This window comes from Callorhinus ursinus, unplaced genomic scaffold (genome assembly GCF_003265705.2).
Source record: "Callorhinus ursinus isolate GAN/ISIS: 27379988/994484 unplaced genomic scaffold, GSC_fseal_2.0 scaffold8, whole genome shotgun sequence".
NCBI lineage: Eukaryota > Metazoa > Chordata > Mammalia > Carnivora > Otariidae > Callorhinus > Callorhinus ursinus.
Window position 1 is genome coordinate 35362576 of NW_027397070.1, and position 19626 is coordinate 35382201.

Genomic DNA, 19626 nt, shown 5'->3' on the forward strand with positions numbered 1-19626 from the left:
TTTCGTTTAAAAGACTGACAGCCTTGAAATAATACTTTCAAAGTCAAAAAATGATGTTTTATTCAGTAGATTGCAAACTCAGGTTAGCGAACAGACAATACCGGCCGCCACCATATCGAATTACTCCGGTTCAGCAGTCCCCTCCTGGCCCAAGTCTGGGCGGTGGGTTTGGAGAATCCTTCCACTTTTCAGTTTACACAGTGAATTAAAGGTGATCAGTCTCAAACTAAGGGTCTTCTTCCTTTCTTTCCCCAGTCTAAGATTATTTTTGGCTCTTTTACAAACAACGAGAAAGTAAAATGAAAGTCCACCTAAAGCCATTTTCCTCCTCTTTCCCTGAATTTCTGGTTTATGCTTTTATTAAAGCCACTTAACACCTATTTGTAAATGCTAAAGTAATTTCAGGTTTTAAGATTTCCCTGCTATCTTAACTACTTCCCTTGAGAAGTTTACAGCATGAGGGGTTTGTTTGCTTTCTATTTTTATTTGCATTTATTCAGTAATCAAACTTCATCACAGAAAAACTTAGTGAACAAGGAGAGTACCCTTGTGTTCTATGGCAAAGAGTGCGGTTGGTGACATGGCCCGTGGTTGGATAACCCGGCAAGAAAAACCCCACTGTAACACATCTAAGCAAAGGGTCGTAAAGGTTTTCTGCTGCTACGCGAAAAGTCGGCTTTGTTAAACTGGAGCTCAGCAGAGCTGGCGGCAACCCTGCACAACACAGCCATAGAGGAGAAAGAGAGCGCGAGACTCGCTGCACCCGGAGCAGGAAACGTGATGCAGGCTTGAGACCCAAAAACCGAAATCCCTTCTCAGCAGCGCCTCCCAAAGCCAGCCGCTGCTTTCCTTAGGAGAAGGCAGAGCGTCCCCAGACCCAGGTTGGCCGCACCCCAGCTCCTTTTTCTTTCCTCCGCAGCTGCACACAGACGAGCACGTGAGCGCGGTAGCGCGTCCCAGCTGTGCCTCAGCTGACCGCCTCCTGATTGGCTGAGACAGACGTGGGCTGGGGTGGGACTGGCCGCCTGCGTGGCTCGCCATTGGCTCTCAGGGAACCCGCCTTCCCTCAGGTGAGGCGGGCTTGCGTGAGCGCGAGCTGGGCTCCGCGGGCGGGCGCGCCCCCGACACTCTCCTCCCTCCATCGCCTGCGCGCCGCCGAGCGCGCCTCCGCCCTTGCCCGCCCCCTGCCGCTGCCTCAGCTCCTCAGAGCACAGAGCCGCCTAGTCTGAGGGGACGCGAGGATCGACCTCGTCGCTGCCTCGGCCAGTGCGTCGGGCCGGGCCTTGACAAGCAGCCCGAGGGGAGGATCTTCGGGGCCGGACCTGGACCCTTGCGATTGCCGCCTGCTCCTCCTGCTTGTGTTTTACGAGGGGTTTCCCGCCTTGCACCTCCCACCTCTGGACGTGCCTCCCCTTCTCTCCTCGCGTGTGGAGGGAGCCAACGCTTAGGCCGGAGCGAGCCTGGGGGGCGGCCGGCCGTGAAGGCTTCGCGGAGACCGATTCGCCATGGAGGGCGCCGGCGGCGCGAACGACAAGAAAAAGTAAGCCCATTTCCTCCGCCGGCCGCCTTCTCCGCCGGCGCCCCCGCCCTCCCGCCCGCCACCACGGGCTCGCGGGCCGGCCTCAGCGTTCAGGGGTGGGGGGGCGCCTTTTTGTTTCTGCCTCTTCTCCCCTCCCCTCTCCCCCAGCCTCGCCGGCCGTGCTCCCCCGCTGCCCACGTCGCCATCTTGTCGTGGGGGGTGGGAGACGCGTCGAAAGTGCTTTCAGGGGCCGGGGGCTGAGCCCTGGTAGCCCTCGCCTCCCTGCCGCCTGGGCCTCGCACCGCCTTGCTGCCCGCCTTGGAAAACCCGGCTTGCCCTCTACCCCCATCCGGGTGGACTTCCCCTAGCCCGAAAACCCCGGCAAGAGAAACGAGCCGCAGCTCAGTCGCCGCCGTATGCACCCTTGCTTCCGCTCCTTCCCGCCCCCATTCTCTCCGGTTCTGTTGAAAACTCGGCCCCGGAGCGGACCCTGCACACTGGTCCTGCCTTCCCAGTGGGCTCGGGGCCCTGGGTTTCCGACCGAGGGGCTCGCGTGGTCGGATGCGGTCTGGCCGTTCGGTTGTCTAGCCGCGGCGGGGGTCTTTGCCTTTGTGCATTAGGGATTTGTCGCGGTGGCCTGAAGATGCTAACTTTAGTTTGCACGTGCAGGTTTTGTTTTGTTTTGTTTTAATTGCCTTGAAAAACTTGTCTAGACTGAGAGAGTAACGGGAATTTGGAGAAATCGTAACATTTTAAAGAGAACATCAGAACTGGATACTTGTGTTTGTATCAGCTGTCAAGAGAGCCCAGACGTTATAAATTCATTCTTAAAAAAGTGTCTTACTGAAAATGTAGCGGTTGGCTGAATTTAGGCGAACATTAATGAAATTGAAAAAAAATGTGATCGCAGCAAATGAAATGTAGCATCAACATTTTTAGAACACTTATTTTCATGAAAGTGAAGTATATTAAAGGAAAACCTTCTAGATATATCCGACGTAAATAATCATTTTGTTAGAACTTAAGGCAAGTTTTTAAAACACTTTAAAGTTTGAGTCTAGGTAGTACATTATGGGATTAAGAATTGTAAGTAGAACCAGTGGGATTAAGAGTGATTCCACACACACCCCGCACAACTTGGTACACTTTTGGTATTTTAACCTTTGTGGAAATCATTTTAAGGAGTTGGAGATTTATAGTAAGAGTTGTGGTTAGTAGACTGGCTTTACTCCTTAAAGTCCTTCCACTCTTCTTGGAGAGATTAACTTCCCTAATCAGTATCAGCAGAAGATAAACTTGCGTTGTTGCTGTTTTGTAGATACCATTTTGATCCTTATTTAGTGGAATGATAAATTCTCAGTTTGTGTACACCAGAGAAAGCTCTTATAAAATTCAAAAAGTGAGTAAACAGGTCTAGACTTTTAATTCCAAGAGTTGACAGGAATTAATTTGCAATTAATTTTGCAGAAGTGATTACAGTGCTTTTGATGAAATGATGAGGCTGCTAGATTATAAAGGTAAAGCAGATTACCTCCGTGTAGTGCCAATTTTCAGTCCTTATGCTGAATCATACTTAATATTGTGCATCAAGTTATGCACCGATCCCTTTTTATATGCAACATTGTACTCATTTTTCCTTTGCAGTTCAGCAGTTGGGATATCACAAGCAGCTTTAATATAAATGAATTAGTTAATGTGCATCACTCCCAATTCTAAACTAGTTCTTAGATGTTGCTCAGTCCCATCTGTTAGTTTCAAAATATTCTCATTTGAAAATTCAGCAAACTTGGATCAGATTGAGTCATATTTCTTAATATAGAGGTTCTTATAACTGAAAATTAAATGTTAATAAGTGGCTACACAACAACGTTTAGATGCTATTTGTTAAAGATTTTTGATCATTTTCTGTTTTTTATCATTTTCTAACTAATAATTTTAAAACTTTTTGAAGAGGTAATTAAGAGATTACAGGGCAAGGTATTTTCTCCTTACAGTTTTTCCATTTTAAATGTGCTCTAGGGCCCAGGTTGGGGGGACAAATTTGTCTTCTTTAAAGGAGGTCTAGGAAATAAAAAGCTGAAGCATTGGAAGAAATCAGAACAGAGGATGGGTATGGTTATAATGGGTTTAACAGGGAATTTCATGTTGATTCCTTAGCAGTAGGTAGGGGATGGACTTAATAGCACATTAATACCGATTTTTAGATTTCAAGGGAAGGTTAAGAGGTTCATTGTTCTCTTTCAGGTTTCAGGCCAGACTCCTTCAGTATCCAAAACCAGTTATTGGATCATTAAAGTAATATTTCTGAGAATGGACATTTCTTAACTTCTTTAACTTTTGGTCATTAAAAGTCAAGAAGCTCTCTCATTTATTAGTAAGCTTTTTTCTTGTTATAATTTTACTTTGATTTTCTTCTTTTTTGAAGAAGAACATGCCTTGTAGCATAGGATCTGGACCCAGACACCTCTTAGTTAAAACTAACAGTCCAGTTTTTTCACTTGTTAGCTTTGTGAGCTTGGGCAAGTTACTGAATGCTTCTGAGCCTATTTCTTCCTTTTGAAATGATAATAATGGCAACCATCTCAGAGGTAATTGTGAAGATTAAATGAGGTAATGTCCACTGTCTGGTTTAGGAATCTTGGTAACACTATAATTGAAAATAGTCGTTATATATTCAAGTTCTAGTTTGAACTTCCATAGCACTTAAAAACTCTCTTTTTGCAGGTGTTTCCAAATATTTCTTGTGTTAGTTCTTCTCCCCATCTTCATGCATCTTTTCTAAATCTCCTAAAAATGAAAAGACTAACATTGGATTCAGATTTAAGGGGTTGGTTCTTTTCCAGTTAAAACAGTACATCCCTGGGTTATGTTGGCATCTAGCATCAATTCTTGAGCATCTGTTCTGTCTACTCTAGGCCCCCTTCTTCACAATTTCTTACGCCCGTTTCCTCCCCAAATAGGCCGCTTGAAACTTGGATTTACTCTGGATTTCAGAGACTAGAGTCATAAAGACGTACACTACTCTTAAAGTTCATTTCAGCAAGGTATGTGCAAGGCACTGCAGTCTTAGGAGTGGCGGTAACTTAAAACATTTTTTGTCTTGACACCACAATTTAGAGTAGACAATTTTATAAATACTTATCTTTGCTAAACATGACGAGTTAATAAAATACTCCCAGTAAAGTATGTGAACCCACATGATAGAAAAACCTTGCTTTTGAATTTTTCCGGTTAAGACTGTTGGCTTCTACCTCAAGGCAAGGCTTCACACTGTATGTTAGTCTGATTTTTGAGGCTTGATTTGTATGAAATCTATGTTCCGTGCATTCTTTTACTTGTACTGTGGTGGTTCATTCCTGTGGTCCACTACAAAACATTTTGTGCAGTTTGGGGAATGTCCAGTCTTTCTACCTGCTGATTTCCATTATCTTTGTGTGGGTTCAAAGTTAAGATTTTGTGGTTATATTCTATTGTTGTATGTTAAGAATGGTGTGTAGGAGGCTGAGAGAGATTAGTCTCTACTGATGTTTTCTGAAGAACTCATAACAGTTGATTATGTTTGGTGGTGAAAAAACTGTTACCATATGTGGATGTTAAAGATTTGGTTAGATTACTGTTTGTTCATAGATTTGTCCTCCTAAAATATAATTTATTATATTTTATATATAATATGTATATATAATAAATATAAAATTTAATATTTAAATATTTCCGGAATGCGATTTTCTTACTAAGAATGTTACTTGTTTCTAAGATTGTTAACATAAGGGTTTCTAAAGTAGGAGAAAATAATATAAATGTGTTATTGGATTCGTTTTCTATTAAGAAATTAATTTTAATTCATAAGAACATTCTCTTTCTTTAATCTTGTTTCTTTTTTTTTTTTAATGATGGAACTAATTATCCAGCTGGTGGATTTTAGCCAGCCTTCTGCTACTTGTAGTGTATGTGTTATGTATGTTTTCTGCTTAACTACGGAGCTTGAAAAAAATTCTGAAGCTAAGATTAAGTCAGTCCTGTTGCTCAGTATTTTTGGTGAAAGTTTGGCAAGAATTTTTGAAATAACTAGATTTTGGGATTTTAAAAATAATTTTATTCCTCTCTATTTGTTGGAGCATCAAGAATTAACTATTTGGGGGGGTGCCTGGGTGGCTCAGTTGGTTAAGCATCCGACTCTTGATTTCTGCTCAGGTCATGAACTCAGGGTCCTGAGATCCAGCCCATCACCTCTCCCACTGGTGGGGAGTCAGCTTGAGATTCTCTCCCTCTCCCTCTGCCCCTCCCCCTGTACTCACTGTCTCTCTCTCTAGAAGAAATAAAATCTTTAAAAAAAGAGAATTAACTATTTTGTATGTGTAGTGAGTTTTATATTAAAATTCATGTTTTTGGGCGCGTGGGTGGCTCAGTTGGTTAAGCGACTGCCTTCGGCTCAGGTCATATCCTGGAGTCCCGGGATAGGGTCCCGAGTCCTGCATCGGGCTCCCTGCTCAGCAGGGAGTCTGCTTCTCCGTCTGACCCTCCCCCCTCTCATGCTCTATCTCATTCTCTCTCTAAAATAAATAAAATCTTTAAAAAAAATAAAATTCATGTTTTTTGCAATAAAAACTATCAAACCCATATTATTTGCCAGACATGACCCTTTCAGAAAAATGTAAAACATAAAATCTAAATTTTATAAAAAAATGTAAGTGATTTCCTCATGACTTGCATTTCAAGTGATTGTGAGGGTTTTTTTTAAAATTGTGGTTAAAAACAAAAACCCATCTAATGTAAAAATTCCCATCTTAAACATTTCTAGGTGTGCAGTTCAAGAGTGTTAAGTATATTCACATTGTGTAACCAGAATTTTTTTTACCTTGTAAAAATGAAACTATAACCATTAAACAAGTCTCCCAGTTTCCCCTCCTAGTTCCTGACAACCATCATTCTACTCTCTGTTTCTGAATTTGACTGCTAAATACCTTATATACGTGGAATCATGCAGTTTTTGTCTTTGTGACTGGTTTATTTCACTTAGCATAATGTCCTCAAGATTCACCCATGTAGTAGGCATGTGTGAAAATTTCCTTCTTTTTTAAAAAGGCTAATAAATACCACATTTTGTTCATCCATTCATCTTTCAGTGGACACTTAGGTTGCTTCCACCTCTTGGTTATTTTGAATACTGCTGCTATGAACGTGGGTGTGCAAATATCTCTTTAAGATCTTGTTTTCAATTCTTTTGGATATATCCCCAGAAGTATGTTGCTGGATCATATGGTAATTCTATTTTTGATTTTTTTTTGAGGAACTGCCATACTGTTTTACATAGTGACTGCACCATTTTACATTTCCACCAATAGTGCGCAGGGGTTCCTATTACTCCATATCCTCCCCAACATTTGTTATTTTCTGTTTTTATGATAATGGACATGTTGAGGAGGTTGTGTTTTTAAGGGTTTGTTTGTGTGTAATAACCAACTTGAAGTTAACAACAGAGAACAGTTGCCAGGGAAGCTTTATCAGAAGTGAAGTTAAGCTCCTCTAAAATGAGAATTAAGTTTTTCTAGGGACTTAGAAAGATTTGATTTGCCAGTACGTTTTCAGAAAAATAATTAAAATGGTTTATAACTGTTTTGCTGTTGATAAAGTCCCACTTACTTGGTAACTTATTTTAAAAGATTTTAAAAAATAATGGAAATGACTTATTTTCATAAGAAAATGGTCTCCAACATGTACCTTTTAGTTCTGTGACCTCAACTGTCATTTTTGAGTGTTTCTTCATTTTGAAATTTCATTTGGTTATAATATTAAACATAGAATTGATTACGAAGTGTGATTTTCACAATTTCTTCTCTTGCAAATGGGACAAAATTCTAGTGATGGAACATAATTTAACTGTGATTCTTCACCTACTTGTTTTGAAAGTCACAATATATTTAGGGAAATTAAATGTCTGCTACTTAAATATTGAAATTTTCACTCATTAGTGACCATTCCCTGTGACGCTTCTTTTTTCCTAATAGTGAGAACTCTGTTTTTCCACTTGAAAAATAGTATGGTAGAAAATAAACATAAGGTTTTTTGTTTTTTTTTAAGATTTGATTTATTTATTTGAGAGGGAGAGTGAGAGAGCACGAGAGGGGGGAGGGTCAGAGGGAGAAGCAGACTCCCCGCTGAGCAGGGAGCCCGATGTGGGACTCGATCCGGGGACTCCAGGATCATGACCTGAGCTGAAGGCAGTCGCTTAACCAACTGAGCCACCCAGGCGCCCAAAAATAAACATAAGGTTTAAAGGCAGAAAATTTTAAGTCTTTAGGAGTTGGCATGTATTTCTGTTCTTACAGATCTTACAAATTAAGATGCTAACCAGATTTTTCTAAAGTGACCCCCTCCCCTTTTTTCAGTTAAAAAATTGAAACATATTTCAATGGGCAAGATCACAAATAGACTGAATTTGAAACTTACAATGTGAAAGAGAATGCTCGCACACAGTGAGTTCTTAATAAGTATTTGAATGAACAAATGAAACAAAAAAATGAATGAACAAAGAAAAGCAGAGAAAGATTTTAAGGTTTTTAAAAGGTTTTATGGAAGTCATTATTTTCCTCTTCTATGTCCTGTTTTTCGTAGGAATTTTTCTTATGCTTGGAAATGCCTTGTGCTACTTTAGAACTTTCTTGAATCTTGAACTTTATTTTTTTTGTCATTTCAAAAATATTTATAGTATCTATTAGAACCAAGCTAGAAAAATATTTTGTTAATAAATACAGCTATGTCACATGTCCTTGGCCTTGAAAGTAACCAGTGCCCTATTTTAAGGTATGTGAAAAGTTAGTGCCTGCCAATTCTATATATTTAGAGCACTGAGTAAAAAAAGTTTCCTGAAAGAGCCCTATGTGTATGGCTGCTGAAAATTAGCCAGATAAATGTATGGAAAGTATCTTTACCTTGTTTTATCTTTAGCAGATGTTTCTTAAGTCTGCTCTAAACTTCCGGAAAGTTTGGACCAGTTTATACTCTCCAGCAGTGTTGGAGAATGCCACTTTCTTTTACTTGGTCATCCTTAAAGTTCCTAATATGAAATACTTGGAGTTTGTAAACGTATTGGGATTCTTTTTATTGCAGTGACGAAACACAACTTAAGCTCGTTTAAGGGGGAAAGACTGGCTTACACAGTCTAGTTTTGGTTGGAAGAACAGTTAAATCTAGAGTCTCAAGGGGTGTTCTCATAGTGTAATTCCTGACTTTCTCTTGAATATGACTTGGTTTATATGCCTTTGTTCTACTTGTATGTTGGCCTCATTCTGCCACTGACAGGGTATCTGTATGGTATGAAAATGGCGCCTAACATTCCCATGCCTGCATTCATACAGTTTGTATTAAAAAAATGAAAAGAAACTCCCTCTCCTTTCTAGTATCCATATATCAGTCTCCTGGCAAATTGAATGCCAGTTTGCCTTGCTTGGACTATTCATTTTTAACCATGTCAGTAGGGTTTCCTGATTACATGAGTCAGATGTCTTATTATAAAGTATTTGATTGTCTTGGTGTAGATTATTAATTATCTCCTTGGACTCTTGATCATTGCTGGTATTGTAATGAATGAGCTATAGGTTTTTGTTGAAAATCATCTTAATTCATATTCTTCAGTTTTTTACCAATCATAACTGTTCTGCAGCTATTCTTGCTGTGCCTTTTAGAAAGCTTAAAGTCTCTTCTATGGATTCAGGGTTTTCATTTCATTTCCTTTCCTTAAGAAAGGGATAGTAATGAATAATGGCTAAGAACTTAGGCTCTAAAGGTTGGCTGCTTGTTTTGCCACTTACTAGCTATGTGATCTTGTACAAGTTGCTTTACCTCTTTAGGTCTCACTTTCCTCATCTCTAAATTAGGATGATAAGAATATTTACCTTATAGGATTGTTGTGAGGATTAAAGAGATATTAACCCATGTGAAACACTCAGAAGAGTTCTTGGCACAAAGTAAGGACTTAATAAACTAGAAACTATCATTAGATTCATTTTTATAATAATAAGTTTCTTCAGAAGAATTTTACTCTCTTGAAGTCTCATATTATTGAGAATCACTCTAGCCTTCTTTGGGACAATCTTACAAAGGATGATGTCCTTTGGGCCACACCATCAGTGAACCTATATAATAGTGGTAGAATATTAGTGATGCTTTTCCTCTACATTGGTTTTTTTTGATGAATGTCTGGCCTTTGCAGATTAAATGAATATACTTGGTTTTTTTTTTTTTTTTTTAGACATGCTATTTTAAAATATCATTTTCCATAGTGATAATGGTAAAGGAGAAAAATTCTGAAGGCTCTTTATTTGGTTGTTGGAGATGGCAAATTAAGAAAGTCTACATTTCCATGCTCTTTTGGTGTCAGGAATTCATTAAATGTCTTTTAACCTGTTTGCAGAGGAAAGTTGGAATTTCCTTGCCTTTGCAGATAACATAGCTAAAATGTTTAAATGGGTATATGTCAAACCAGTAAGCAAAGCCTTCACCATGAAAGGAAGAAGGGGTATCTTTCTTGGGTAACGTGAACAAGTTGATTTATTTCATTGGTTCAAAAATTTGGTTTCAACCCAAGACACCATTACTCTAGCACCTAACCACTATGGCCTGTAACTGATTATTGTATATTCATTTATTTAGCAGTTATTTGTACATCTAATTTGTCAAGCAGAGCATTGAATTGTGATGGCTTAGGCCATAGTTGAGTAGTTTGTGGTGTTAATTGATAACATTCATTATGTATTGCATCTTTCATTTTTTAGTAATTTCACGTTTGAGATTCTTGAACAATACAAACTAGGATTTAAGTTTTGTTACTAATATCAGTTACCACAGTAGCATCTTCTAAATTGTGTTTGCTAAGTCAGTCTGCTTTGAGAATTTTCTTAGACACACACAGAAGCACTCTCACAGAATAGTCTATTCATTTTTGGCAGCTTGATATGTTAGAAAGTTTTTTGTTCTTGTATTTCTTAACACTCACGAATGTTTAGTTCTTTTTTGGAGCAAAGTAATCCTTGTGAACCTTTGAGATATGCCCACTAACGTCATTCTGATTGTGCACATTAAAAAAATGTAACTGTTCCTTTTAGTGATCATTTGGTACTAATTTGATCATAAACAAATGTAACCTCAAACACAGAAGGCTTGTAGCAAGAATATAGACCTATGTAGAGATCATTTAGATGATCCAGAATATGTTTTTTTTTTCTTTTTCTTACATTGCCATCAGAATGAGAACACAGTTTAAAAATTCTTTTAAGTTTACCTTCAACACTGCTTTAACTCTACTGAGCAAAACCCTTGCCATCTTTTAACTCCCATGTATTACTCTCTGCAGTTGAATAAATCACCTAATTTGCCTTCCATACGACATCCTTTTCAAATACATGAAGGTAGTTATTTCTATTCCTAAATAAAAACATCCCCAAATTTCTTTAATCTTTTGATTTAAATATTATTATTGAACATCTGATTTGTGGAAAGGCATAGGCTATATTAAATATGGGGGCTTCATTCTCTTGCCACTAATTAATAGTGTTACTCATTCCCTTTTTATATACAAGGAAATAGGGATCAGAGGGTTAGTTGGGAGAATTTATTGGCCAACACTGGCTAGGATGGATTAGTGTAGGTGAAGTACCAAGACATTTGCTTAGGAGAGCTTCTCATTTGTCATTGTTTCCAGAATCTTCATTATGGTCAGGGTTTAGAACTAAGTAGGAAAAATCTTCAGCATGTGATTTCTGTGTGTGTACCTTTATTCTAATACATGTGAATTTTTTCTATTGTATAAGTAGTATAACTTTTACATATCTTCTGTTGTATTTAAGCAAATAATTAAGGACACGTCCTTCTGAATACACACATCCACACACTGATGTAGTGTCACTGACCTTTAAGTTCCAGTTTTAGTTCTGTTATTATCGAAAAGCATATAATAAGGAAAACAAAAGCATTTTCAAGCTGAGAGGGCAAAGGGAGAAGAGTGATAGAATAGGTGATATGGGGAAAGCCACTAACACACAGCTGTTATTCGTGGACAGTTATTCTCAACCCCTTTTATGTTTGTAGCATTCATAAAGAGATTTAAAGGTGATTTTTAAAAATTGTTTCCAAGACTTGAAAAAATCATTCTACAGTTACTACATTTTTCATTTGGTCATCTTTAAAGCCTAATTATGCTCTTCTGTTTTATTAAGCACAGACTTTATTACTTGCTTGTCATTGAGTTGTACCTCTAGCTTCTTATTCCCAGCAGTTTTTCTATACGGTATCACCCAACGCACTCAGTGCAGTATTCTGCCTGACAAACATAGTTGTCATGGTATGTGTATGTAGTTGCAGCTAAAAATAAATTTTCCTTATTTTTCAGAATTTGCTGGCTAACCTGTATAATCTCTGTTATAAGAGATCTCAAACTTTTGTGGCTTAAGAATCACCTGGGTGTTTAGTTAATATAAGGATTTCCAGGTACCCACCCCCCAGAGATTCTGATTTGGTAATTTTGGGATGAGACTTAGGAATTTGTAAAATTAGCATTTCTCGGCCTTTTGGCTAAGGTCAAGTGTAGGAATTTGTAAAGTTTACAAGCACCCATAGGTGAAGCACAAACCTTGAATAGCTTAGAGTGCTAATCATCTGGGAGATTGTTTTTTATTATTTTATTTTATTTATTTTTGGGAGGGGGGAGATTGTTTTTTAAAGAGACATGCCAAGTCTACAATTTGAGTTTCCAGGGTTGGGATTTAGGCACAGATATCTAGGAAAAATGTTCCACTGGTGATTGTGATGTATACCACAGGTCAACCCATGACTAATCTGGTCAAAGTCCTTGGTGTATTTTGTAGTTTTTGCGTTCCTAAGTATGTGGCATTGTTAATGTCTAAGAGGTTGGATATGGTATGTAAAGCATTTGGGCAGATTTTTTGAGAGAAAGTATTTAACCAGTTTTAGGTGTTGAACCATCTGGGTATTTTTGAAAGACACATGAAGTATTTTCTTAGAGCAGAGAGGCTCAAAGTGTTCTCCGGACTGGCATCATTGGTACTTACCTGCTAACTTGTTAGACATGGAGATTCTCATGCCCCGTCCAGCCCTCCTGAATCAGAAACTCTGGGTGAGGCCCAGTAATCTGTGTTTGCAGAATCCCTCCAGGTGACTGTGATACAAGCTAAAATTAGAGAACCTCCATCTTAGAGTAACAGCCTCACATACACATTTTTGGTATTTATCCACTACTTTATATATATTAGGAGATAAAAGATTTTTTTTGAGAGGCTCAGTACTAATTTTGAACCAGGAGAGAGTTTATTTAAATCACTAGTTAGGAGTAATCGAAAAACAAAAGCATATTCTTTTTACAGACAGAATTTTAATACACAATATTGTCAACAAATGTAAATCTGTTAGCTAATTAATAAATTTATTTAATGTATAAATAGAACATTTTCACATTAATGCTACCTCAGATGTGATATAGATTTTCTTTTCAGAATGTACCCTGAATTTAAAACAGTGATTCTTTCTTCCTTGCTTATTTTACTGCAGCACTAGAAAATTGAGTATTTAAACATTTTCATGAGGTTATTGGAAGGGGAATAATCCATCTTTTCTCTATTATTCCAATTGTGGATATTTACAAGATGTTGACAAGCTAGTAAGATAATAAACACCTAAACCAAGAAATTTAAGTTTCTTTCAAAAATAAGTACAGGGCGCCTGGGTGGCTCAGTTGGTTAAGCGACTGCCTTCGGCTCAGGTCATGATCCTGGAGTCCCAGGATCGAGTCCCACATCGGGCTCCCTGCTCGGCAGGGAGTCTGCTTCTCCCTCTGACCCTCCCCCCTCTCATGTGCGCTCTCTCTCTCTCTCTCTCAAATAAATAAATAAAATCTTTTAAAAAAAATAAGTACATATATTCTGAATATTTTTCTTTAGAAACCACTTCACTTGATTTTGGAATTTCAAATTAATTATGAATGCTGAATTTTCAAAAGCCAATAATTAGAATGAGAAACTTAAAATACTGAATTATACTGCTTACTCAGTCTCTACTTTCCACTTTCTGGAAAGAAATACGATTGTTCCTACTTCATTCCCAAAATGAAGAAAACATTTAACTCATTTCTAATTAATCCTTCTGTAAAACAAGTTAAAAAGTAAGATGACTACTTCTTTTGGATTTTTCTGACAAATGCAGGTGCATTAATAGTATCAGTTCACTGATGGATTTTTCTTAAAGTATAAAATATTCTATGATCCTGCTATCTTGAAACTGCTATTAATATTTGTAAACTTTGCTAACTGTATATTGTATCTTTCTGGTTTTATCTATGCACTTATGAGTTACATGTCCATATGTATATGTGTACCTATATACACATTTACATATGTACACATGTATTACACACAAAAATGGATTCATACTCAAATTTTGTTGTATAACTTTTCACATAATGCTGTGTTGTAACATCTTCTTTAAGCACAGATTAATTTTCGTAGATTTTGCCTTGTCTCTTAAAGTTTTGTTATTTGATTTTAAGCAACGATTATTCCTAGGCCTAATGTTTTGTGAGTTAGGGGTTGACTCTAGTAACTACTATCAAATAAAGATAAGAAACATAAAGATATATTTGTCCTAGAATATAAGTTCCATGGGAATAGTAACATGGTCTGTTTTGTTTATTGCCCTGTGCTGAGAACAGTGTCTGGCTCATTGGAGATGACTAAGAAATACTTGTTGAATAAATGAATGACATTCTCTAACATGAATATCCTAAAGGTTCATTTTTAAGTTTATTGATTAGAACTTAGAAGACATTTTCCTGGAGAAAATAATTACAAAGAATAGCTAGCTATCCTGAAAATTAATTTATATTTATTTGAAATGTCAAATTTTTGCTGTTTTTTCCATTAAGTAGGGGCACATTTTTTTATTAAACATTACCTGTTTGAACTATTCGGTTTTGCAGCAATTACCAGGTGGAAAATATAACAACAAATCCTAATAATCATAAGAATACTCTAAATAATAAATATACTTGTCTGAGGGTAACCACCCCCTGCCCTGGAAAAAAGCCAATAGGATTAGAAATCAACCTAATGAAAACTTTCATGTCTTAGGATGAAAATTACAACACTTTCTTGAAAAAGATTGTAGAAAACAGTCAAGTCTTCTGTTTCCAGCTGGGCTAGGAAGACATAATTATAAAGGTATTGATTTAATTGGTTAACAGCATTAATTACAACTCATGCATTTTCCTGTCCACATTAGCTTAGGACAAAACAGTAAAAGACATTAGAGTATAGTGATATACTGTACTCTAGAGTGATAAGGGAAAATAATCTTAATCTTAACCTTTCTTAAACCTTTCACCTCTTTTTAATAAATTGGCATTCTAGTTTCTCTGCTTCCTCCCTGTGCCTCCAAATCTCTTCTCTGGCAAAGTCATCTGGTCTCCTTGGTGATAGTATTGGTGCCATTCACTGTTGTAGTGCTTGGTGATTTTTTTTTTTTTTAAATCAATAGCTTTTTTCTAACTCACATCAGATGCTTACTAAATGTTTACTTACATTTGAAAGTACATATCCAGGTAATCACAGTAAATCCAAACAGTATGCATTGTTTATAGTACTGATTATTATTATGCTGTTCAATTATCACAGTCTGTAGTGTCACAGGAGCACTGATGAAGCACAAATTCAGGGATCCTAAAAAAATGTTGAAGGGGCAGTCAGCCTTCCATGGGCTTAAGTCAAAGTCAAATAGAAGATTAGGGCCAAATACTAAAGCCAAGTAGAACTTATGCACATCTCTACTAAGAATACAAAGATGAAGGGCGCCTGGGTGGCTCAGTCAGTTAAGCGTCTGCCTTCGGCTCAGGTCGTGATTGTGGGGACCTGGCTTCGAGCCTGCTTCTCCCTCTCCCCTTCTCCCCCGCTTGTGCTCGCTCACTCTTTCTCTCAAATGAATAAATAAAATACTCTTTAAAAATAAAAAAAAAAATACAACGATGAATGAGATGAATGAGGTAGTTTCCCGCCTCCAAGAAGCTTTAAGAATTTTAGAGGAAGATAAATACAGTTGACCCCTGAACAGTGTGGGTGGTTAGGGGCGCTAACTCCTTGCACAGTCAAAAATCCATGTATAAGTTTTATCTCCCCCAAAATGTAACTACAAATAGCCTTCCTCAAAAAACTTAACTACTAATAGCCTACTGTTGACTGGAAGCCTCACCGGTAACTATTAACACATATTTTGTATATGTTTTATATACTGTATTCTTACAATAAAGTAAGAGAAAAGAAAATGGTATTAAGAAAATCTAAAGAAGAGAAAAATAACATTTACAGTACTGTATTGTATTTGTAAAAAAAATACTATGTATAAGTGGACCCACACATTTCAAATCTGTGTTGTTCAAGGGTCATGTGTATCTAGCAAAATAATCAGAATGGTGAGATCTAGAGGAGAGGAACAGTTTTGGAAGACAAAAGAGAAACAAAGTAATGCTGAATATTTCTCACATAAATACAGCAAGCCTCTTACTGAGAAGGGTACCTCGGGCAGAGGAAGACTGAGCCAGAAAGAATGAAATACTATGCTTTTGAGTAACTGCCACGTGGCCAAAGAATATAGGAAATAATGAGGATGAAGAGATGGACAGGGAACAGTTTCCTTAGAAAATAGATTTTGTTATGTATACATTTGATTGGATTTTAAGCAGGGTATAATATCTGATTTCTTATTTTGGAATGATGATTGTGGTAGTAATTTGAGGGCAAAATTAAAGCAGAGTAATAGTGAAGTAGTTGAGTTAGTGGTTCCCAAATCTCACTGTATATCGTATGCATCTTGGGAGTTTTAAAAAACCCAGAATTTTGGGCCCTGCTTCAGATCTACTGAATCAGAATTTATGAAGACAGAGCCCAGAAGTTTGACATGTTGAATGTCCGTAAATAATTATGATGCACCTAGACCAGCATTTGAAAATAGGGCATTAGGTAACTATTTCTACAGTAGACTAAGTGGGAAGCTGTCTAAGCTCCATGAGGGCTGTTCTGTGTATCCCTACATTCCTTGTAACTGGCACAGTGCATACTAGGTGCGCAATAAATATTTATTTAATGAATGTTTCTTTTTTTAATTTATTTATTTGACAGAGAGAGAGAGAGCGAGAGCAGTAACACAACCAGGGGGAGTGGGAGAGGAAGAAGCAGGCTCCCTGGCAAGCAGGGAGCCTGATGTGGGGCTCGATCCCAGCACTCTGGGATCACAACCTGAGCCGAAGGTAGATGCTTAATGACTGAGCCACCCGGGTGCCCCTTAATGAGTATTTCTTAAATGAAGGAGGTTATTCTGAGGTTCAGGAAGGCCCCTTACTACCATCTTGTGTTTTGTTCTCTATATAGAGTTATAGTTAAGTGAGCTAATACATGAAAGTGTTTAAAACAATGCCTGACACATACTAAGTGCTCAGTAAATGTTAGAAGGGGAAAATTCTCTTCATCTTTTCTCTTATGGTACTTTGTGTGATTAGGTATCTTGGCAATTGGTTTATGCCTAGCTACGTCTGAAGTGAGTATGCAGATTGGTTTTACTTTGGGGATCCAGATGTTGAGCAAATAAAACACCAACAGTAGTGAGCTGAGATGTTTGAATAACTCCTCTGTACAAATTAAAGTCTGGTGGGAGTGTTGAGGTAGATTGAATTAGTAGCCTCTGATTCTCTTCCCTTAGTGGTTGGCAGTATCCATTAAAGGTTGTTTTGCTTTGAAGAGCTGGTGGACAGTGGAGCCCAGAGCATCGCCATTATAGGTGCTTTTGAATTAGATTCCAGGAAAGAGCCTGGCCATGAAGTCCCTCTGAATGGCTTACAAGTCCTAAATTCCAAAGCCAACCTCCACACCTCTCTTTATGTCTTTGGAGATGTGAAGTAGACAAATTTTGAACTTTATAATGCCTGGATGTATGCATACTTAGTAATTAGAATGAGTTTCTGAGAGGCAGTGTAATAATACTGTTAACAGCGTAGTTTCTAGAGCTAAATTGCTTGAGTTTGAATATAGGCTCTACAGTTTATTTAACTCCGTAAACTTGGATACGTTATTTAACCAGGTTCCTTATCTGTAACATGGTGAAAATAATAAAAAGTAAGTTAATTGATGAGAAATGTTTAGAATACCACTGTGTATGTAGTAAGTACCTCGGAGTTTGGATTTAAAGCTGTAGGCCAAAATGCCAACTGAAGAACATGGAAATTTCCTCTGGCCTGAAACTTTAAGACATGCAGGGCAGTTAAAACAGTGAGATGGGGGCGCCTGGCTGGCTCAGTTGGTTAAGCGACTGCCTTCGGCTCAGGTCATGATCCTGGAGTCCCGGGATCGAGCCCCACATCAGACTCCCTGCTCAGCAGGGAGTCTGCTTCTCCCTCTGACCCTCTTCCCTCTCATACTCTCTATCTCTCATTCTCTCTCTCTCTCAAATAAATAAAATCTTTAAAAAAAAAAAAAAGTGAGATGTACAGTTTTCACCTATCAGCTTGACAAAAATTCAAAAGATAAGATCTGTAATATATATTGCTGCAGAGTGTGTGGGGAAGTAGATAAACACATTCATCAATTAGCAGAGACAAAAATGGGTACAGACCTTTTTGGAAAGGTAAATTAAATGCCACATCCTTTAGATCATGGAATTTAACTTCAGAAGGTCTATCCTATGTAGAAATACTAACATAAGAAGGGGAAAACAACAACTTGTAACTTCAAGGCCAGAAAGAGTTTTTAAAGAAGCAAATAATAGAGTTGAGAGATTAAAAAAAATGTATACATTAACTTTATTAGAAATAGGATGGATTACCTGTTAGAACTTTGAATGTCTGGCTCTAACTTCAGTTTTTTGTGTTTTTTTGTGTTTATTTATTTGAGAAAGAGGGCATGCTAGCAGGGGAGAGCAAAGGGAAAGGGACAAACCCTCAGAACGGAAGCAGGCACAGGGCTCGATCCCGCAACCCCATGACCCCGAGATCATGACCTGAGCTGAAATCAAGAGTCAGACACTTAACCGACTGAGCCACCCAGGCACCCCTAACATCAGTTCTCAAAGTCACATATGTTTACAATCAGGAATGCTAACAGGCTTTTCTCCTGTAATTAGACAACACAGATGAATTAAAATATCTGCAATTTTGTGTTCTTGTTAATCTAAAGAATACTAAGCATTCTCTGTAAAATGGCTATTGCTATTTAACTTTGTATACAAGAAGCTTCGTGACAGTGGATCTAGATTATTTTCCCAAATATATTTCCTATACAAAATAATTTTAAGATACAGTTGTTAGCTTCTTGTCTAGTACTGTATGTTAAATAATAATAAAATAATAAGTTTGTGAAAACTATAGTACCACAAAGTTTAAGCTATTTTGCTGCTTTACTCAAACAGTCCCAGAACAGTCATAGAAATAGGTAAACTGTTCAAAAGACAGAATTTTTCCTGTACCCTTAACTGATTTCTACTATGATTAGCAGATGTGAAATAGCACTTTATGTAGACTTGTCAGTGCAGAACTTCACTGGATCTGTACTTAATAAAAACAACAAAAGATGGAATTGATAATTTAGAGAAATACAGTGACCTTATTTATATGCAGAAAATCTGCCTGTTTTCTTCTGGTCTACAAAACTTTTATTGTGCAATCTAAGTAGTAAGTAAATAAGTAGTACAGGAATCATCTCTCTGGGGCCTACATGATGGGTCTACCAGAAATTTCTTGTTCAGTACTGTAGTTCTGTGGGGTATGACTGATAAAAAGAGCCTTCCTCTGAGTAGACAAGAAGCTAGGCAGTTCAGATGCTGAAACTCATAAGAACTTTGGAAGTTGTAGCTTTTAGCTAAGCAAAGTTTTAAGAGCTCCCATAGTTAAATGTGAAGAACATAAGATACATTTCCATATTAAATCTTTTTTTATAGGTCACCTGATTGTTTTATGTCTAGATAGATTATATAATAGAAGACACACTGATTTTCTAATCTAATTTAGGTTTGTCAACTCTTGAAGTACCATATTACCTATTTTATTGAGGCTTATTTCTCTTCCA

The 19626-nt window shown here is 37.7% G+C and overlaps 1 protein-coding gene across 1 annotated transcript in view; it reads left to right on the top strand.

Annotated features, from left to right (window-relative positions):
* The first annotated feature begins 1144 nt into the window (after nucleotides 1-1144).
* HIF1A (hypoxia inducible factor 1 subunit alpha) overlaps nucleotides 1145-19626 on the top strand; it is a 43108-nt gene continuing 24626 nt past the window's right edge. The window contains exon 1 of the mRNA XM_025869920.2: nucleotides 1145-1540. Within this exon, the coding sequence (XP_025725705.1) occupies nucleotides 1506-1540 (35 nt within the window). The 5' untranslated portion in view covers nucleotides 1145-1505. The remainder of the gene's footprint in view (nucleotides 1541-19626) is intronic.